This window comes from Dermacentor variabilis, chromosome 7 (assembly GCF_050947875.1).
Source record: "Dermacentor variabilis isolate Ectoservices chromosome 7, ASM5094787v1, whole genome shotgun sequence".
Taxonomy (NCBI): Eukaryota; Metazoa; Arthropoda; class Arachnida; order Ixodida; family Ixodidae; genus Dermacentor; species Dermacentor variabilis.
Genome location: NC_134574.1, coordinates 135,964,223 through 135,982,355, shown reverse-complemented (window position 1 = coordinate 135,982,355; position 18,133 = coordinate 135,964,223). Strand labels below are relative to the sequence as shown.

Below are 18,133 nucleotides of genomic sequence, written 5' to 3'. Positions count from 1 at the left end.
AGCTCAGCTTTTGTTCTGTTTTTTTGCGCGAATAATTAATAACGTGGGCTTCGAACCACACAGCAACACAGTGTAGCGGACAGCTCCACTGCATTCTTTCTATCTACATGGTGACGCTTAAAGATCTCTTAAGCTACCATGAGAAAGAACATCTGTTGGTACATTTGGGCTGCTATTCTTGCAATACTCTTTCGGCTGCAAGAGCTAGAGAATCCGCGATCGTTTCCTCTCGCGTAACATATTCGTGGATATACACAGACAGCTCCGGTAACAAGGATTGTGTTAGCTTCTGCGTGGCCGAGTAGACAACCCAGGTTGCAGAGTATGTCCCCCAACAGACAACTTGCTGTTGGCTGCTGTCTGGCATGGTACACATCTAGGGTCACTCGGTATTTGTTGCTAGGTGTGTGCCTGTCAGATCCGCTGCACAGCTGATAGACTCGAGCACTCCTAAACAAGGGGTCAAGGCAAGATAACTACATCCTCTTGTTCCCTACGAGGAATAAACTCCGCAGCTGAACGCGTTTTGTGTGACGAACGTGGGCGAGCATAGATAACGTTGTACAAAGCGCCTTCTCTGGAACTTGTGTTCTGCTTGACCTTCGATGACTACTCTTCAACTTATTTGTACAGTAGGGGTCCAAGTTGATGGAGAGGTAGAGGGGGACGCGAGCGTGAGCGCATGGCAGGGTCGCGGAGTGCACAGTGGAGACACGAGTCTAGCGCAGACCGGGCGTTAGGCGCCTAAGCGAACTAGACGGAGACTCGGCATATCGAATGTACATGTACATTCACTCTATCCCTCACTGCCCTGTTGTAAGTGTTCATGTATATATTCGTTGGAACACATTATTACTATTAAAAGCATCGTTACCCTTGGCGGCAACCGAAGTCCCCCACCTGCTACGAGCAGCAAACTGGTGGGAGCGACCTGAATTGCACTGTGTACGTTCTTTGGCAAGCCTCCAGAATGTACGGGCAACTGTGACACAAGGGGTATGGAGCCTAACCTGTATTTAGACGTGTCGTACTGCTACGTACATACAGCCGTCTCCAACATTGTTCACCAGAAATGCATCATACTTAGCCTTCACCCTCGTGACAAAGAAAGTTAACATTCTCATGGCTGTGTTCTTGTCATCCGTTAGTGTGGCGGTCTCACTAAATTGAACACGTTTCACGTCATTTATACTCCAACATTGAGCTGGAGGCGTGTTTCCTTTTGTTTTGCTTTGGGCCGCACCAATATAATAAAATTGCTTTTAAGGTAGCCGTATAGGGCAATAAATTAATGCTTGCTAATTAGTATTCAGCTTCGTAGTTCCCTTCATTCATCTCACTAAATAATTCGATAATCACCAATTTTCAATACGATTCCTCTATGGTTGAATTGACAGCATCAGACTATACAAATTGAGAGAACGCCGAATGTGGCAAAATTTGTGATTTCTTGAGCCACGATGGCTGTATAAACGGTCGTGCTAACTATCTCCTTAATAAAGCGTTCCTCATTAATCTTTCTCGACACAAAGCAGCCACTGAATAGACCTTTCCAAGCCAGAATCCGGAAAATATTTCTTCAGATATACGAACGGTCTCTGGCAGCATTCGCATGCACAGAATCTTCTACTTTAGGCGACATGTCATATGCGTGTTCGTTTCCTTGCACTTTGTTTGTCAACTATCAACATGATGGATGTGATTTCATAGAGCAATAGAGAATAGGCGAACAATCTGAAGAACGGCAAATCTTCAACTCAAGCACTTACCTTGTAAAAAAAGAGATATTAGTACGTTCGTTAGCGATTATAGAGCAGGTGCTTCTTAGTCAAGAAACACACATCGCTTCGTTAGCAAACATGGCAATCTCCATAAGTATATGTCTATATTATTTATGGGTATTCTGAAGTATAGTGTTGTCTTAGTATCAAATCTTCCATAGAAATTTATTTTGCGATAAAGCATCCAGTCCAGTTGGTAAAAGTGCGCTACATCTTTCCGAGGCGTCGACCAGGGAGTATATGTTTATTCCACCTTTTTGGCCGCTGGCAGTGCCTTAACGAGCTCATGACACTTTTGCATTGCATTGTAATCTACAGAGGAAATAAAAAAAAGAACATCAGTATGTTCTAACAGAAAAGAAGAATAACAAGTTTCGCAGCTGTTCGACATTATTCGCTTTATCTTCTAAAAAATTATTTCTGGGTGACGGGAGCAAAATATAGTAAAGGACAACGCAAGCACCTAATGGGCAGTGTGGTTGACGGGCCGGTCATGAAATTACTTTTATATGTAGTCGCGTCGTTTAAAAGAACGCATCAATTAGTCACAGCTAACGTAATACAGAGGATGTGTCACCCGTTTGCCCCTGAAATAAATTCCCATCTAACATAGTAACCTGCAGCCCCTAATATCTTTTAATTGTACACATGTTTTTTTTTTGTCATACCAAGAGTGCTATCTATGCATAAAGAGTTGCACATTGGAAGGCTAACTTTTTAACTGGCGAAAAGCTAAAACATCCATAAAATTGCTTAGGACGAAGCAAAAAAATTTGATAATGGAAGAAAGCTAGATCATTATCCTCCTGTTCACCCCCCCCCCCTTTTTAAATAAGTTACATGAATGGAAAAGAGAAAATATTGAGCGTCCCTGAATTCTGACACACTAATGCCTCTTTTAGTGTTTGAAGCCCACAGTTATTCGTTATATTATCACTGCATCACAGTTGCGATGCAAGTTAACAAGTTTTGATAATGTCAACACGCACATCGTGTTGCGTCAGCGCTGATAGCACGCAAATTTAGAAAATTTTTCTCTTTTGTGTTAAATTTAGCATCATCAAGGGTAGCTTACTATACAGCCTCTTGCATGTTCCCGAATAGGTGCTGTTTTACCCTGGATTGATGGCTAGACATCTAAACATTATGCAATAACAAGTAATTACGAACTCCAGCCTTTGTTAGAAAGATTCGCGGTGTAGAGGTTCCTGGCCTACACATATTCTTCGCACTGTGTCGTACATTGTGGACCCCGCGTAGCCCACTTAATTGTGCTCACCGATGTGACTCACGTATGGCGGCTGTGGTGAAACATGTCTTTTTATGTATTTCAAATTTGATTTTCCCAGAATGCATGATTAGCGTTTGAGCTAAGGGATGCTAAAGAATTTGTGACAGAAAAGCGCTAAAATGGCGCCATGACCATTCATGCACCACCGTACAAGGTCTTTGCAAGGGTTACTAGCGCCCCTTGCTTTCCAGGCACTTTCTACGCTTTACCTAGGACGAGCTGTGCCACTCACACTTTAGGCATGGTGAATCATATTTTGTGCCGCCTTGTTTAGTTTAGCGCAAACCGGTCGGACCCTTCGGAAAATGGTAAAAAATTATAACCGTTCCGGAGATCTCGCATTCTTCTTACCTCAACGACTAAAGTCACTCGGTGCTCGGGTGAACATACCGTTATTAACCGAAACCAAAAACGCGACGGTTTCACGTCTGCCTTGATTACATAACAAAACTTTGTTGCGGGCTGTCCTCTACCCTACATCAGGAAATATCTGCACTTGTAAAAAAAATATTGCATTAGAAAAACCTCAATACCTACTGACATTCTAGATGACGACGACGACGACGACGACGACAACAACAACAACAACAACAAATAAGTAACATTAACTCCTCACGTCCGGATTATTATTCTCCAAATTCATTTTTCATTTGAAAGATGATACCATCTTCAAGTGGGTAAATCGCATTCTTTCCAGTTCTTATAGTTTTAACTTGCGTTACAGAGCAGTTTTGTTGATCACTTATCTTGAACGTGATAAATGTTTTCCAGAATCAGCGGGCACACAGATATATTCAACAAATATGTAAGATTTCTTTGAATGATGGTTATAGGATTTGTATCGACTAGGTAAAACCATGCATGAAAAGATCAGTCTAGCTTACACGGAAGTGGATCAGTCTAGCTTACACAGAAGCATCCGCTGGTTGAGTGACATCACTCAGTGGAAGTACATAGTATAGGACTCGGTGAATAGACACTAGCTGTGGAGACTGATAAAGGCGCAAGCAATGACCACCGCTACAGAAGCTCAGCCTACTTTGCAGCCTGCAATAGCTTCAGCCGTAGCAAATACAGCACCACCGATAAAAATTCCTGAATGAAACGATGGAATCACGGGGAAGGCGGGAGGTGGGAACTCGGAACGACGAGCAAAGCAAGAAGGTAGGAGCAGGAGCCAATGTTTCGACAACAGAACTTGTCTTTTTCAAGACGACACATGCTTTCCTCGGCAGAGCACATACACGGGGTTTCACGTAACTTCAACAAAGGATTTAAATAAAAGAAATGGTTAGCCATAGCTCAGTGGCCAACAGGGCGAGGGGGAATATCTGCTCCACTGGATTATTACTCCTCCCCTCACCTGTCGTCCTGGTCCCTTCGACGAAAAAAAAGGAACCTATAGGGACACGTCAACCGCCGGATACGCTGCGCTACCTCATATTCCTCCAGCGACGTTGAATAGCACAGGTAGTCCTTTTTTCCGGGTTGCAAAGAAAGCCCGCGAAATATGAAAAAAGAAAGCCACGAGTCGGAGCGCTTGCTCAGTGGTATTGTGTTGCTCTCAAGCGTGCGTTCGGTGTACAAGGTCGGCTCCCGTCGGAGGATGGCGAAAATGCATGCTGCCGGCCGACCCCTGCCGATGTGATAAAGAACGTCCTATCGCTTCCTCGTCTCCAGTCATGATGCGGTCGACCTTGTTCACCGAACGCACGCTTGAGAGCAGCACAATACCACTGCGCAAACGCTCCATCATGTGATTTTTTTTTTCATATTTCGCGGGCTTTCTTTGCAACCCGATAAACAGGACTACGTGAGACGTATCGTAAAGGAAACAACTCAATCTGTGGTTGCTGAAGGTGCTCTACAAATCTGCGTATCATACTTGGGCCCTCAGCCAATAATTAAAAGGTTGTGTAATTAAGCTTCATGAATTATTGAGTTACGGGGAAAACAAAAAAAATCGCATGAGTTCAGTGCAAATAATACGCATTCGGTTCAATTCGCTTCCGACGCGCCTTTCATTTTTAAAATCTTGGCTCAAGTTACCTGGGACACCCTCTATGCGCGTATACTCTGTCGAGGAATAATAATAATAATAATATTTGGGGTTTTACGTGCCAAAACCACTTTCTGATTATGAGGCACGCCGTAGTGGAGGACTCCGGAAATTTTGACCACCTGGGGTTCTTTAACGTGCACCTAAATCTAAGCACACGGGTGTTTTCGCATTTCGCCCCCAACGAAATGCGGCCGCCGTGGCTCTGTCGAGGAAAGCATATGTCGTCTTGAAGAAGACAAGTCCACTTGTCCAATCGGTGGCTACTGCTTTTATCTTGTTATCGTTTTGCTCGTCATTAATGAAACTATATCCCTTATTGTAAGTGTGTGCCCGATTGAGCAAGTGGACGCTGTGACGATAGGACTGATAAAAGCGGAAGAAATAATCATAACTGTGGAAGCAGAACTTTCTGAAGCTGTACAAATGAACTTATCGGGAGCTGCAGAGAGCTCGCAGCAAATTGTGCCTTAGGGAAGCAGAAAACCACCTATGAAAATAAGTTCAGTTACAGGTGACGTACGTTACGACATTAAATATTTTCCCCTTGGGCAAGCATCTGTGGTCCCTCTGAGTCTGACACATCATTAGGGGCGGAAATTAACAAGATTACAGCGTCTTCGGTACATCACATTCGTATCGTGTGTTCTCTACCGAGCTGACATCCCAAAACTATCGCATCCTAGACCTTGAGATAAAGCTAAGGCGGCACCTCAGCTTCTGAGCTAAGCCGATTTGAGCTAAGCCCACCAGCCGGCTGGAAGCCATAGCAAAAGCATCTCTTCTAACTAACATGATCCGCTCTTGCTAGCATGCAGGTAAACCTCAGCTTGCACGTGCATGTCCAAGAACCATGCGGACTGTGGGAAGCCGGACTTCGTGATTCATGCCTTAGCAGCTTCGCCGAAGTGCTTCTGAAAGCCCGAAATAGGGAGACGCTCATCAAAAAAGTGGAAAACATTAATGCGGTCATGCTTTTTTATCTACACAACTCGCACCAAAGGCTCAAATGGGTGCCGGGCTGCGTTGGCGTCGTGTTTGCATGCTTTCACGTTTTAACGCACGCCAAAAAAGAGCAGCAAAATGTGTGGACCCATGAAGCCTACTGATCCGGATTTCTCCCCTCGCACAACGAAGTGTACACCGCAAGCGTCATAGAAGTCGTCTGGGGCAGATCTAACACAAAAATATCCGAAATTTTTCATGTTACTCAAGAAAGACACATTTATGAAAAGTGGGAGGAATCGTGCATTGGAAGGAAACTATACTATATTTTTATTTCATAAACGGAGAGTCACTTGCATCTCGTAGAGATTTTATCTTTTTTATCGGCGTGCCAGGGTGGAGGTAGAGACCCCCCCCCATTGTGCTTTTATATATATATATATATATATATATATATATATATATATATATATATATATATATATATATATATATATATATATATATATATATATAAATATGAAACATTCGAAAAGCTGAAGTAAATAGACCTAGATTGAGTGGTGTTCATAAGTGGCCATTCTTATTTCGCGAAGCGTACCTTTGACCCCAAAAAGCAAATATATCACAATCTTGCATGTTGCAGAAGGTCAGAAAAGCAATAGTATTTCACGTCAGCGTACGCTCTTTTGATTCATGGCACAAACGCTAAAGCAGGTGGGCGCTTGATTTGCTGCAATAGACTTACAGATTTACTACAACAGAAACTCAAATGACATCGGCATTACTTGTACCTTGAGAAACACGTAGAAAAAAATATATTAGCTAGACAAGATGAGCATCGAATAAGCAAGAAAGACTTACTCGTGCATCGTGTCGTGCATTTCACGCATGTTGGAAACCTGTTAGCACTGGTTGCGCAAGAGCCATGCGGAAGCTGCTGACAGGCGTTCCGTGACGAGTTAAGAAACCATCGGGGACCCGACGCGCATCTTTGAGTGTATGGGCTTCGGCTGCAGACGGGTTTTGCCTTTCTTCCGGCTGCAAATTGTGTAGAAGCAAGTGTAGTAGAAAATGCAATTGTTCGAAAGAATGGATAAGATACTATAAAGTAGTAAAGAAGAAGCCCGCGAATACACACAAAGTGCCTCGAGTGTCTAGTGGTGCAGCAGCATTGCGTGCATTTGCGGGCTTCTTTCGCGGTCTGAAAAACGATTTCATGTAACACGCATTGAACAGCAGAACGCTGTATCGCGAGTTTTTCATGTCGATGTACAAATTTTTCATTGACACTTTTAATCTAACTATATTATTTGAGAAGTTGAAAAACTAAGTAAGACTAATGGCCTAATAAGGCGGAATTAAAAATGATAATTTGAGTACCTCCAAGCGACAGAAACCAACATTACATTGGCTTCGTCCAGCTACGTGGCATTCGCATATTTTTAACCTCTGGCTAGAGCTAGCTGGGACCGGGGTCCCAGCTAACCGTGGCGGTCATTTCTGGCTCAGAATGACAGCAAAAAATGCAATTTCATGCGCCGAAAGCAGCTATATAAGGCATTTCCTCGCACACTAAAGAGCTTAAGGGGCGAGGCCCTAGGATTTATTGTCATTTTTGTGTATTACGATTAAAGACTAGCACTAATTGCCGGAATATGTCGTCATGTAATGCAATCCAACTAAATTCATGGAAGTATGTTTTGAACAGTTCAACTTTGAACCTGTTTTTACACCCGCCGTGGTTGCTCAGTGGCTATGGTGTTGGGCTGCTGAGCACGAGGTCGCGGGATCGAATCCCGGCCACGGCGGCCGCATTTCAGTGGGGGCGAAATGCGAAAACACTCGTGTGCTTAGATTTAGGTGCACGTTACAGAACCCCAGGTGGTCAAAATTTCCGGAGTCCTCCACTACGGCATGCCTGATATTCAGAAAGCGGTTTTGGCACGTAAATACCCCAAATATTAACCTGTTTTTATTTTGTATTCTTCTGCATTTTACTTCTTGTTCCAGTACATCATCATGCATGTAATGTTATTTATATTGTTTGTACCAAATGTGTATTGCTGCAACGGTTTTTCCCGTATTTGCTGTATCCTTACGTAAAACCCTGGAAGGGGCTTATACGAAATAATAAATGATGATGATGATTAATTACCTCTGCAAGCGACCAGCGCATCACACACTAAACCATGCTAAAGCCGTACATTCGCACCGAACCCGGGCTGCAGCTCGCTTGATTAATTTTTTTTTGTGTGAACCTCGAAAGCCCGAAGTGCTTATGCCGTTGATGCCGTGTAACACTGACGTTTTATCCACTTCAAGGAAGACATCATGCATCTGCACGGTCAAAATGTTGTCCCTCCCTCTTGTAAAATCTCTAAATGGGTGTTTTTAAGCTGCATAAAGTAATTAAATCAGAATTTTTATGCGCTTGAAACACCGAGCACCTTTAAAAGCACAGAAAGAAAGGTGTTCACCTGAATGAAAACCTGAAGCCAAAGCCCTAGCGTAATCATAGAAAGAACTCAAGATGAACTTTAAGGTAAAATAATATAACCGGCCTGATTGCTAGCCCAACGTGAAAAAAGAATTGTGGGATTCGTTACTGGTGTGGTAGGTTATGGTTCAAACATGCAGGGCGAAAATTCGTTGAAGAAATTGATTATGCTAAGGGAGAGAGCTTTAATACAGGCGTTGGTGAAGTGTAGTAGCTGCCTCATTGACCCTCAGTATCGTTTATTAACGTAGGTGGGAATACATGTTGTGTATATGTTGAAAAATATGGGCAGCGTTTGCAAACTCTTCGAGGGCCGCGATCACTAAAGGTGTCCAGTGAATTGCTGTATGTATGAGAATTTTGTTTTCCACTTCCTTAGTTAGGCAAGAGAAACGCGATACGAAATAAAATAAAATATAGTTGCCCATGACTGATAAGCAGCAAGTTATTAAGTGCGGACATGACGAACGCAGAACGAACGGCACAAATGCGCCAATGAGGAGAACACGAACCGAACAGCGAAGCTTTGTGTCATAGTGCATCGAACCAAAGAGACGTCGCGAATTAACTTCGCGGGCTCAGTAATCGAAGCACTCGCGCTTTATGGTATGTGAGAAGCATTATCCTATGGCTGCAACAGCAAACAACATGAATAGTTTCAGTGTAGTATCAGTTTATCGAGTTTCACCACCACACGCAGAATCATACCGCATACATCGCCTCTCTAGTGGGCGGAGGAAGGGGGCTGAAGCCTAAGTGCCTAGCAAGGACCACTCTCTTGGTGACATACACTGCATTTGGTACATTGTCATTTAAGACAATGCCACATGGGCATTGTTTTCGGGGGACATGAGGGGCCTTGCGACATCAAGAAAAAGTGCAAGACTGCAGGCGTATTATGTACATTTCGCTTCCACCACATTCAACTACAGCAGCAGCTTCTGCTACAGATATTGCGTAAAAATTTCATCTTGCTTGAGTTTGCGATGGCGCACATTAGTCCAGACCGAGACACCACCTCTTACCCGTGCAAGTCACGTTGTAAAAGATTCAGTGGCATACTCAACTCTGATTCATATCTACGTTATGTGAAGCATTTTTGATTGGTAGGGAATCCTTCTATGAATCATGTAGCTGTTCTGTAAGCAAACGATATTGAAGTGCTACGGTAAATATAGAGCAAGTGCGTCTGATCTTTGATGCAAAGCAACTTCTCAAGAGTGCATTGGTTAATTGTGAAGCTCCACGCACTTTACGTCAGCGCTGAAAGCCACCCGAGACGCACTTCCCCGTTTTCATACGGCACAGTGTTTTAAGATGCCGAGGGGACACGAACCAAACGAACCAGATCGATGTGCGTTCTTCAATAATGCTCCAGCTAATAAAAGAGCGCAGATGCCCTGTAGCCCCAGGGCCACTAATACAGCGGTCACAGTGCCAAATACTCAATGGCCACAATACGGCACATACCCAGTAGTATGTAGTAGCGCCAAGGTGACGTTCGCTACAACCAAAGGAAGATCCAGTGTAATATTTGTCTACTGATAAGCGCAGTTTCAAGAAGAGACAACAGAAATATTTTTTCTAGTCGAGACAACAGAAAAACAGCGGAAATACTTTTTTTTACACAGACAACGCGGAACATTCCATCAATGAATATGGAAAATTATTATAGGAATAACGCGCTTGGTTGAGGAACGTTCATGAAAGGGAAAAGTGTCATCCACCCGTAATACGCACAGATATAAAAAATAAATAAAATACGCATTTCTTAAAAAGAAAGCTGCGCAACCGAAGAAAAAAAAAAGGTCTATAAGCCCCCGTTTCCCTCTTTTTTTTTACTGTAGTTTAGCTTCGTGTGACAGTCGGGTGGATGACAATTTTCGCTTTCTTTCTACCGAAGTATGGACGGGCTAAATGTGTGCGTATAGCCATAGTGTGCTGACGCCCTACGTCAGTCCTCTATAGACTAATCACGAGAAAAAGAATTCGTAGTAGGATTGACAACATGGCGGTGCTACTAGCGTTACTTTCTTCTTCCCGCTGCTTCACGCTGCGCACGAGAGTCTAATCACGAGAGTTTGCCTAATCGGGAAATCTCTACTTGCAGTTTGCAGACATTGGATTAATTATTACTAGAAACATGTAGGTTTAATATGCGCACGATACAATAAAATATGAACGAATGTCTCACCATTTTCGAAGGGCGATTCTAATAATGCTTCATGCCATTTCACTTGTTGATGTGTATATTTACCCGCCATGGTTGTTTAGTGACTATGGTGTTGGGCTGCCAAGCACGAGGTCGCGGGATCAAATCCCGACCTCGGTGGCCGCATTTCGATGGGGGCAAAATGCGAAAACACCTGGGTACTTAGATTCAGCTGCACGTTAACGAACTCAAGGTGATCCAAATTTTTGGAGAGTCCACTAGGGCGTGCCTCATAATCAGAAACTGGTTTTGGAACGTAAAAACCGTTTATTGAATATAATTTTTAATGTGTATATTTCTTGAACTTAAAACTAATACAGTGAGACACTTCGAGTAGCGACTACAGTAAGCACATGTACTGTGTATTATTTGTAGCAAACATTCGTCGCACTTTTGCACGTGAGATAGAGCAAGAAAATTTTCTCTACGACGTCTTCCCCGCAAAATATCAGTACCGGTATATTTTGTAGGCCACACTTAAAAGGAAGAGGTCTGGACACCGACGAAAATGGTTTAAAACAGTTATTTGCGTTTCGGCTCCCCCCCGGGAGCCTAGTTCACAATGAAACCAATGAAAAAAAATTGGAGGCTTATCAAGGTTAAGCCCAGTGGATGCGAAGCATCCACTGGGCTTAACCTTAGCGTATCCTTAGCGTTTGGAGGCATCTTGACCGCATACACGCCCGGCGCAACGACGCTGGCGCGGTTGCGGGCACAGAGACTGACGCGACGGCGGGCGCGCGCCGCTTCATCCCTGGCGTGACGTCTAACATCACGTGATGCAGCGATGGTGGCGCCGCCGCCGCGTCGCGCGCGACGGCGCGAACCGAAGCGTGGAGGCCTTCGCCGGGCGACGTCCGACGGCGCGATATGAGGCCCCATCTGCAGCCGGTGTGACGTCATCACGTGACGTCACATCATGTGATCTCACTTCAGGGTCAATGGTGGCCACCGCCGGGAGGCGACCGACGGCGCGATATGAGGCCCCATCTGCAGCCGGTGTGACGTCATCACGTGACGTCATGTCACGGGACCTACTTGAAGGTCACTTGAAGGTCAATGGTGGCCACCGCCGGGAGGCGACCGACGGCGCGATATGAGGCCCCATCTGCAGCCTGTGTGACGTCATCACGTGACGTCATGTCACGTGACCCCACTTCAGGGTCAATGGTGGCCACCGCCGGGCGTCGCGCGAAGGCCCGAAACCTACGTTAATATGCTTCGCATAAAAGGTTTCATTGTGAACAAGGCTCCCGTGGAGGAGCCGGAACGTGAATAACTATTTTAAACCATTTTGGTTGGAGTCCAGACCTCTTTCTTTCAACTATGCATCATCCCGACCAGACGTGCTTCCGTCATACTCTCGACTTCATTTTGTAGGTTACTTTGACAAGTATAGCATGAAGACGAAAAATTTTTTTGCACTTACTCAGGCATGTTTCCAGGCACATTTTTTCAGAATCGAACCTATTCTCGTTCCCAGAGCAACCGCCAAAGATGAACAATTTACAATGACTTGTCGATGAATCAAAAAACCACCTCGGCTTATATGCTCGGCAGGGACCGGGATCGGCCGGTTGCAGACACCTAGTCGGCGATTTGATTTGGGCTGGAACATGAACAATTCACCGTGAGCACTGCGCTGACTACAAGAATGTGCAGAAAAAGAAGAGACACAAGGCAGACAGGCCAAAGGCTCAGTTAGAATTGAAGTTTTAATAATGGCGTCCCTGGGAGCAAGACATGCATGCGTGTTCCGGTGAACGCACTTATAAGAACATGACAAGGATATCAGTGTTAAGGTACAGAATGTAAGCACAGCGCTCACTACCCTACCAGCGATTGCTTTGAGAGGTAAAGACCGATGAACCGTGGTGCTGTCTGCACCGGCACGAACAGTGTTACAAACAGTGATGTGTTATTCAGAAAATTATTATAACGTATTTTTTTATCCGTAGGCCTAAAAAATCACGTGCAGATGAAAAACAAATTGTATATCTGACTAGCTTCTTTAGCCATGTTAGTGGGTCCACGCAAGTACATTTATCGGCGAGGCCTTGTTGGGGTCAAAGGCACTTCAGAATTCTCTTTTGCGCGGGGGGGGGGGATTCTTCGAACGGTAGTTTATTGACAAACCTGCACGAAAGGATCAGTACATTTCTCCACTTACAAGTATAAGGTAGTTTTAACCAATTACTTAAAATTCAGTGTCTTAACAGCGAATTTTAGTAACACGCAGCGAACGGTCGGCACTTGTCCTGTGAGAACTATTGTTTACATTTTCAAGTGTTATGGGCGTCCCTGTGCCGTTTGCAATGAAAACCGCCACTCGATACCACCGACACTTCGCCAATCTCATCACTTCACTCCCAGACGTGGAGCACGTGACTGGAGTACATAAGGCTAGCCGATTCAGTGTTGGATGGAGTGCCGTCATGTCTTGGCTCGTGACAGTTGATCCTGTTGTCAATTTCCAAATGTTGCCGGCTCATTTGCCAACATCAAAAGCAGCCGTAATTTCAAAGTAAGCTTTCCTTTCCTGTGCAGCAGCTCCCCTTCAAGGGTCAACCTGCCAACTCCCGAAGCTTTTGTATTCTTTATGAAGTGGTCTCGAGCTACAACTTTACGTTGTATGTTCCTTCATGTTGCATCATCTTTACAAAAAATGAGCTCTGCTTGCCAAAATATTTTACAGGTGTTGAAAGGATGGTTGCTTATTGCTTCAAAATTTTTCATGCATGACGATGACAATGATTTAATCGCATGCCCTTTGAAACGGGGAATGAAAATTAGTCACCGAACCTGCTTGACGTAATGAGGTGTGCATACACCTAGGTGTATGCTACACACCTCCTTAATCTTTTTCTTTTCTTTCAAAATCTGTCTTGTACTGCGAGCTATGAGTGTAAGAGATCCGGTCGCATCAACCTCTTCCCTGCTTTTTTTTTTCTACCGATACTCTAAACGGCTGTTGCTTATCTCAACTGCTGACCTGTTGACGCTTCCGGTCACTTTAAATCCAAGCGCTTCTGGAAGCTGTACGTTGTCTACGGTTCTCATTGCGTCAGCCCCTTCGCATTCCATTACGACGTTATTTTCAGGGGTCTCCGGATTTTTGCTGTAGCCATACACCTGCCTCTTCCATTTCCGAATATTTGCTCCGGTACGTTTTTGTCCTTAGGCAACTATCTGGAACCTCAAATAAAAAGACACCGCCCTTTGTTTTACCGTACAGATTTTTCCTACGAATTTCTTGCTTCTCATTCTTGTAAATCTTCATGGTCCTTTCTGTTTCTATTCTTTCCATCCAATTACCTACCTCTGTTTCTCTCACTAACATTTCGATGACTCCTAGTTGTATATTTACACTTTAAGTTACCCTGCACTCCGTTGCCAAATTTCTTGACCTATTCTTCTATTTTGTGTCCAAGCTTTTCAAGTACAGATTCTTGAGAACTTTAGCCACCCATTTAGTTTCATCCATGTTCCTGAGTCTTTTTTCATAATTAATTTTGCTCTGTGCTTTAGCGGCTTCCAAAGAGGTCCAACCCATGTCCCCCTGCACTGTCTCATTTGTGGTTTTACGGCGGGCTCTCAAAGGCAGGCGGCCTACCGATCTTTGGTTAACATCCAACCGCGACAACACATCCAATTTTAAGCATGGAATGGCCTTCGCGAACGTTAGCATTCGCGCCATTACTCCTTTCTAGATTCTACGCATCACCTCATGCTTATTGTGGCTCCAGATTGCTGGGTGTTTTGTTATTGCAGCGTGCCGCTTTCTCTTTATTTTCAGATTGTCTTGGTGGGTGCTTGAGCAAGCATCTTCTTCGTTTCTATATATGCCGAGGTATATATATTGCTTGTATGACTTGCTGGTGAATTGACACCAGGTAATTACTCGTCTCTTCATCAACGGTCGAAAATCTCGATTTCGCTCTGCTAAACTTGAGGCCTATATTTGTCGCTGAGTGGCGCCAGGTATTCTAAGGCGTCAGTAAATCTCTTTTATTGTCCGCTAGCAGCACTGTGTCATCAGCATACATGAGTACAGGGAGCTTCTGTTTCACCATTTGTCCATTACTCATGTAAGACAGGTCAAACCCGAATTCGCTGTTTTCCAGTCCTCTTTTTATTGCGTTAACATCAAGCGCGAACAGCAACGGAGACAGAGGACATGCAAAAACGAAGTTGGGGCTCCCTCTTGTCCGAGCAAAAAACGAAAAGAAAACGCTTGTGTATTCTTGATGTGATTGTTTAATGAGAACGCTTATTTATTGCAACAAACAATGCCCGAGCACAGTTTCGTACAGTGATCTACAACCGTGCCCGATAACGTTTCCTGATGCTAAAAGGACGTCCCTCCCTCCCTCCCGAAAAGGGTATTTTGCTTCGAGCATTTCCGGAAGCTGCAAGACTGACGACGGCGAAATTGCGTGAGTAGTCACTGTCCTCGCTGGACGATCAAACCAGTTTTTAGTGACCCTGTCTTGGCGTGAGCGTGGCGTGAGAAGCGTCAAAATTGAAGCAAATAATCGGGAATAAATCTCTACGTATCACGCAAGATGCGTTTGCTCAGGACAAATTTCCAAAAATAATCGCTGCCGAGTGCCCAGGCACCCACTTTCGGGTTTTGTCCGTGCGAATTTCACGAATTGTGCAGCTCACAGGCTGGCAGGTAAGCAACGAGACGTGAGCTACCACGAGCTACGCTTGCTTAAGATATTATTAAGTTTTTTCCTGTGACCAGTATACTATTCTTGCCAGAGAAATGACCAGCGAAACGTATCCTATCGGCAGGGGAAAAATATTTGAAATGTTGCTGCAGCTCACCTTTTAGTGATGCATTTGCCTGGCGACGTAGCTGATGAAATTGTTTACCATTTGGGCTCGTACGTATTTCACGTCGGCTCTAAAGGCTAGCCGAAGGGCCTTCAGAAGCCGAACGATGCGTACCATCTAAGTGTTGCGTAATACAAAGCACGACTGTGACGTCATCGTCCACAATGCAAAGCGAAAAAAAAATTGAAAAAACATGCAACGCCTTGTCAAGTACAACGCAGCGAACAACAGTGTAGGAAGTAGGATGGAAAACGGTCACAGGAGAAGCTTTCTGCGAATACCACTATCGTTTGGCTATTACAAGAATATTGGTTAGAACGTGAATAATCGTGCTAGTGGCTTCGCACGTTCTTGTGACTCGTTTTTAGTTTGCTTTCCCAAAAATTATTGGCCTAAGCTTATTAGAAACCCTATTATTTTATAAACGGGGAGACCAAGAAGACGATGCACACATGCGTAATAACTGCGAATCGATTTCCGATCCTACTCGTCTCACTTCACAACGTACGCTGGCAGGTGAAGTCCTACAGTGTTGTGAACTGGCCCCGCTTTCGCGAACTGTGTGCTGCTGCGTCAGTCGCGTCGGACCTTTTCACGCACATCGCCGATTGGGCCAGTCGTGCGTCTGTGACTTGTGAGGTGCCCGCTAACACCCCTGCGCCGGGCATCAAACAACTCAACCTACGCGCTTCTCGCCGCAGACCTCAGCGAAAGGCTATCCGCACGGATAACCCCGAACACTGGACCATCCACAATTGGATCGACGTCGTTTGCCGTAGGCACTCCAAACATCGCCGCAACGAAAGTTGGGCCAGTCTGTGCATCAGTCTCGACGACCCAAGAAACCAATCGCGATGCTTCGCCCCAAAGCGCCACGCTCCCCAGCGCTCTCATTCGCTATTGCTCGCCACATCACTGCGGCCGAAGCTGCTGAACTGCTGGCGGATAGCTTCCTTGCCTCCCAGTACAAACTGTTCCTCCCTCTAATCTCGCACAATTCGCTCAACCTGAATACAACAGGTGCGAGCGTTTTGCACCCTCGCGTTTCTTTCCAAGGCAATGTATTAGAGAAGAAATCTGTGCTTTGTGCAGCGCTGACTTCACCATCGGCGAACTCACCTACGTTCTTCAAAGCCGAAAACTGCGCTCTGCCCAGGGAAACGATGGCATACCATGTCAAATGTTACGCAACCTCGACCGCTCCCAGCTTCCACTACTCCTCGAAGAGTACCATGAAGTCTGGCGTTCCGGAGCCTTGCCGCCCACATAAAATGAAGCCGTCGTGGTTCCAATTCTTAAAAGAGGCAAACCCTCTTTTGAACTGTCGTCCTACCGGCCTGTCTCACTCAAGTCCGCCGCGGGAAAAGTTTTCAATGCCATGGCCCTCCGTCGCCTCGAATGGATTTCTGCCGCACTGGACGTCCTGCCTCCTGAACTCAGTGGCTTTTGACAACAACGTTCGACAGCTGACTGCCTCGCTGATGTCATCTCCACCCTCGAGGACGTGAAGCACCGCGGAGAAGTAGGGTATCTTGTTCTTTTGGACGTGCAGAGCGCTTTTGACTCCTTACCGCACATTTCAATCACGAATGCCCTTCGCGCCATGTGTGGCTGCGACCGTCTCCTCTCCTATGTTGCCGCTTTTCTGAGTGGACCTAGTTTTCGTGTTCGAATAGGCGGTTCATTTAGTGCGCCCCGTCTCGTCTCCACTGGCGTTCCCCAAAGGCAGCGTACTCAGCCCCTTTCTGTTTAACTTGGCTATTGCTCGCATTAGGGACTTCGTTTTGCGCGTTCTACCTCATGAAGTCCGCATCGCAGTTTATGCTGATGACGTAGCCCTTTTCGCCACCGGACCCACTTCCCGCGGCCGGCAAGTTCGTCAAGGCATTCAATGCGCCATCAATGCGGTTGAAACCTTCATCTCTGGCATATGCCTCAACCTATCACCTGCCAAACCGAGGCCCTACTCGTACACCCTCATCTTAAAGCGCGTATTGAGGTTCCTCGTCTCAGTCTACGCGGCGTTTCCCTCCTGTGGACTCGCAAAGTTTGCTACCTTGCCGCCCTTGTAGACCACCGTCTTAGCTTCAGACCGGCTGTGGCCGCTCTCCGCAAGAACGCCATCAAAGTGGCCAGTGCCGCGCGTTCCCTCCTAGCTTGAGGCCGCAGCTGCTCTCCGCAACTTGCCCTCAGAGTACACAATGCGGTTGCCTCCTCTAGAATCCTGTACGGTCTCCCCTCGGCCTCTCTCAAACACGCTCAGTGGCAGTCACTCGACATGCAACACAGAACAGTGAGCAGCCATATTTATGGCCTCCCGCGCACTTCTCAAATAGTACCCACTCTGGCTGAAGCCAAAGACTACCCCCTCTCACTTAGAGCGGAAAGGCGCGCCCTAAACCACGTCGAGCGCCTTCAACGCACGCCGCAGGGGCAGAAGCTCGTCACGCGCTTTCACTCTCTCCCCCACTCTGGCATGGGACTTCGCGCATCTGACTTCCAC

The 18,133-nt window shown here is 45.6% G+C and overlaps 1 protein-coding gene across 1 annotated transcript in view; it reads right to left on the bottom strand.

The window, feature by feature from the left end:
• Positions 1 to 1,894: 1,894 nt before the first annotated feature.
• Positions 1,895 to 18,133, bottom strand: part of LOC142588861 (actinia tenebrosa protease inhibitors-like) — a 63,755-nt gene continuing 47,516 nt past the window's right edge. The window contains exons 8-10 of the mRNA XM_075700681.1: positions 12,218 to 12,397; positions 6,941 to 7,117; positions 1,895 to 2,093 (exon numbers count right to left, since the gene is read on the bottom strand). Of these exons, the coding sequence (XP_075556796.1) occupies positions 2,026 to 2,093; positions 6,941 to 7,117; positions 12,218 to 12,397 (425 nt within the window). The 3' untranslated portion in view covers positions 1,895 to 2,025. The remainder of the gene's footprint in view (positions 2,094 to 6,940; positions 7,118 to 12,217; positions 12,398 to 18,133) is intronic.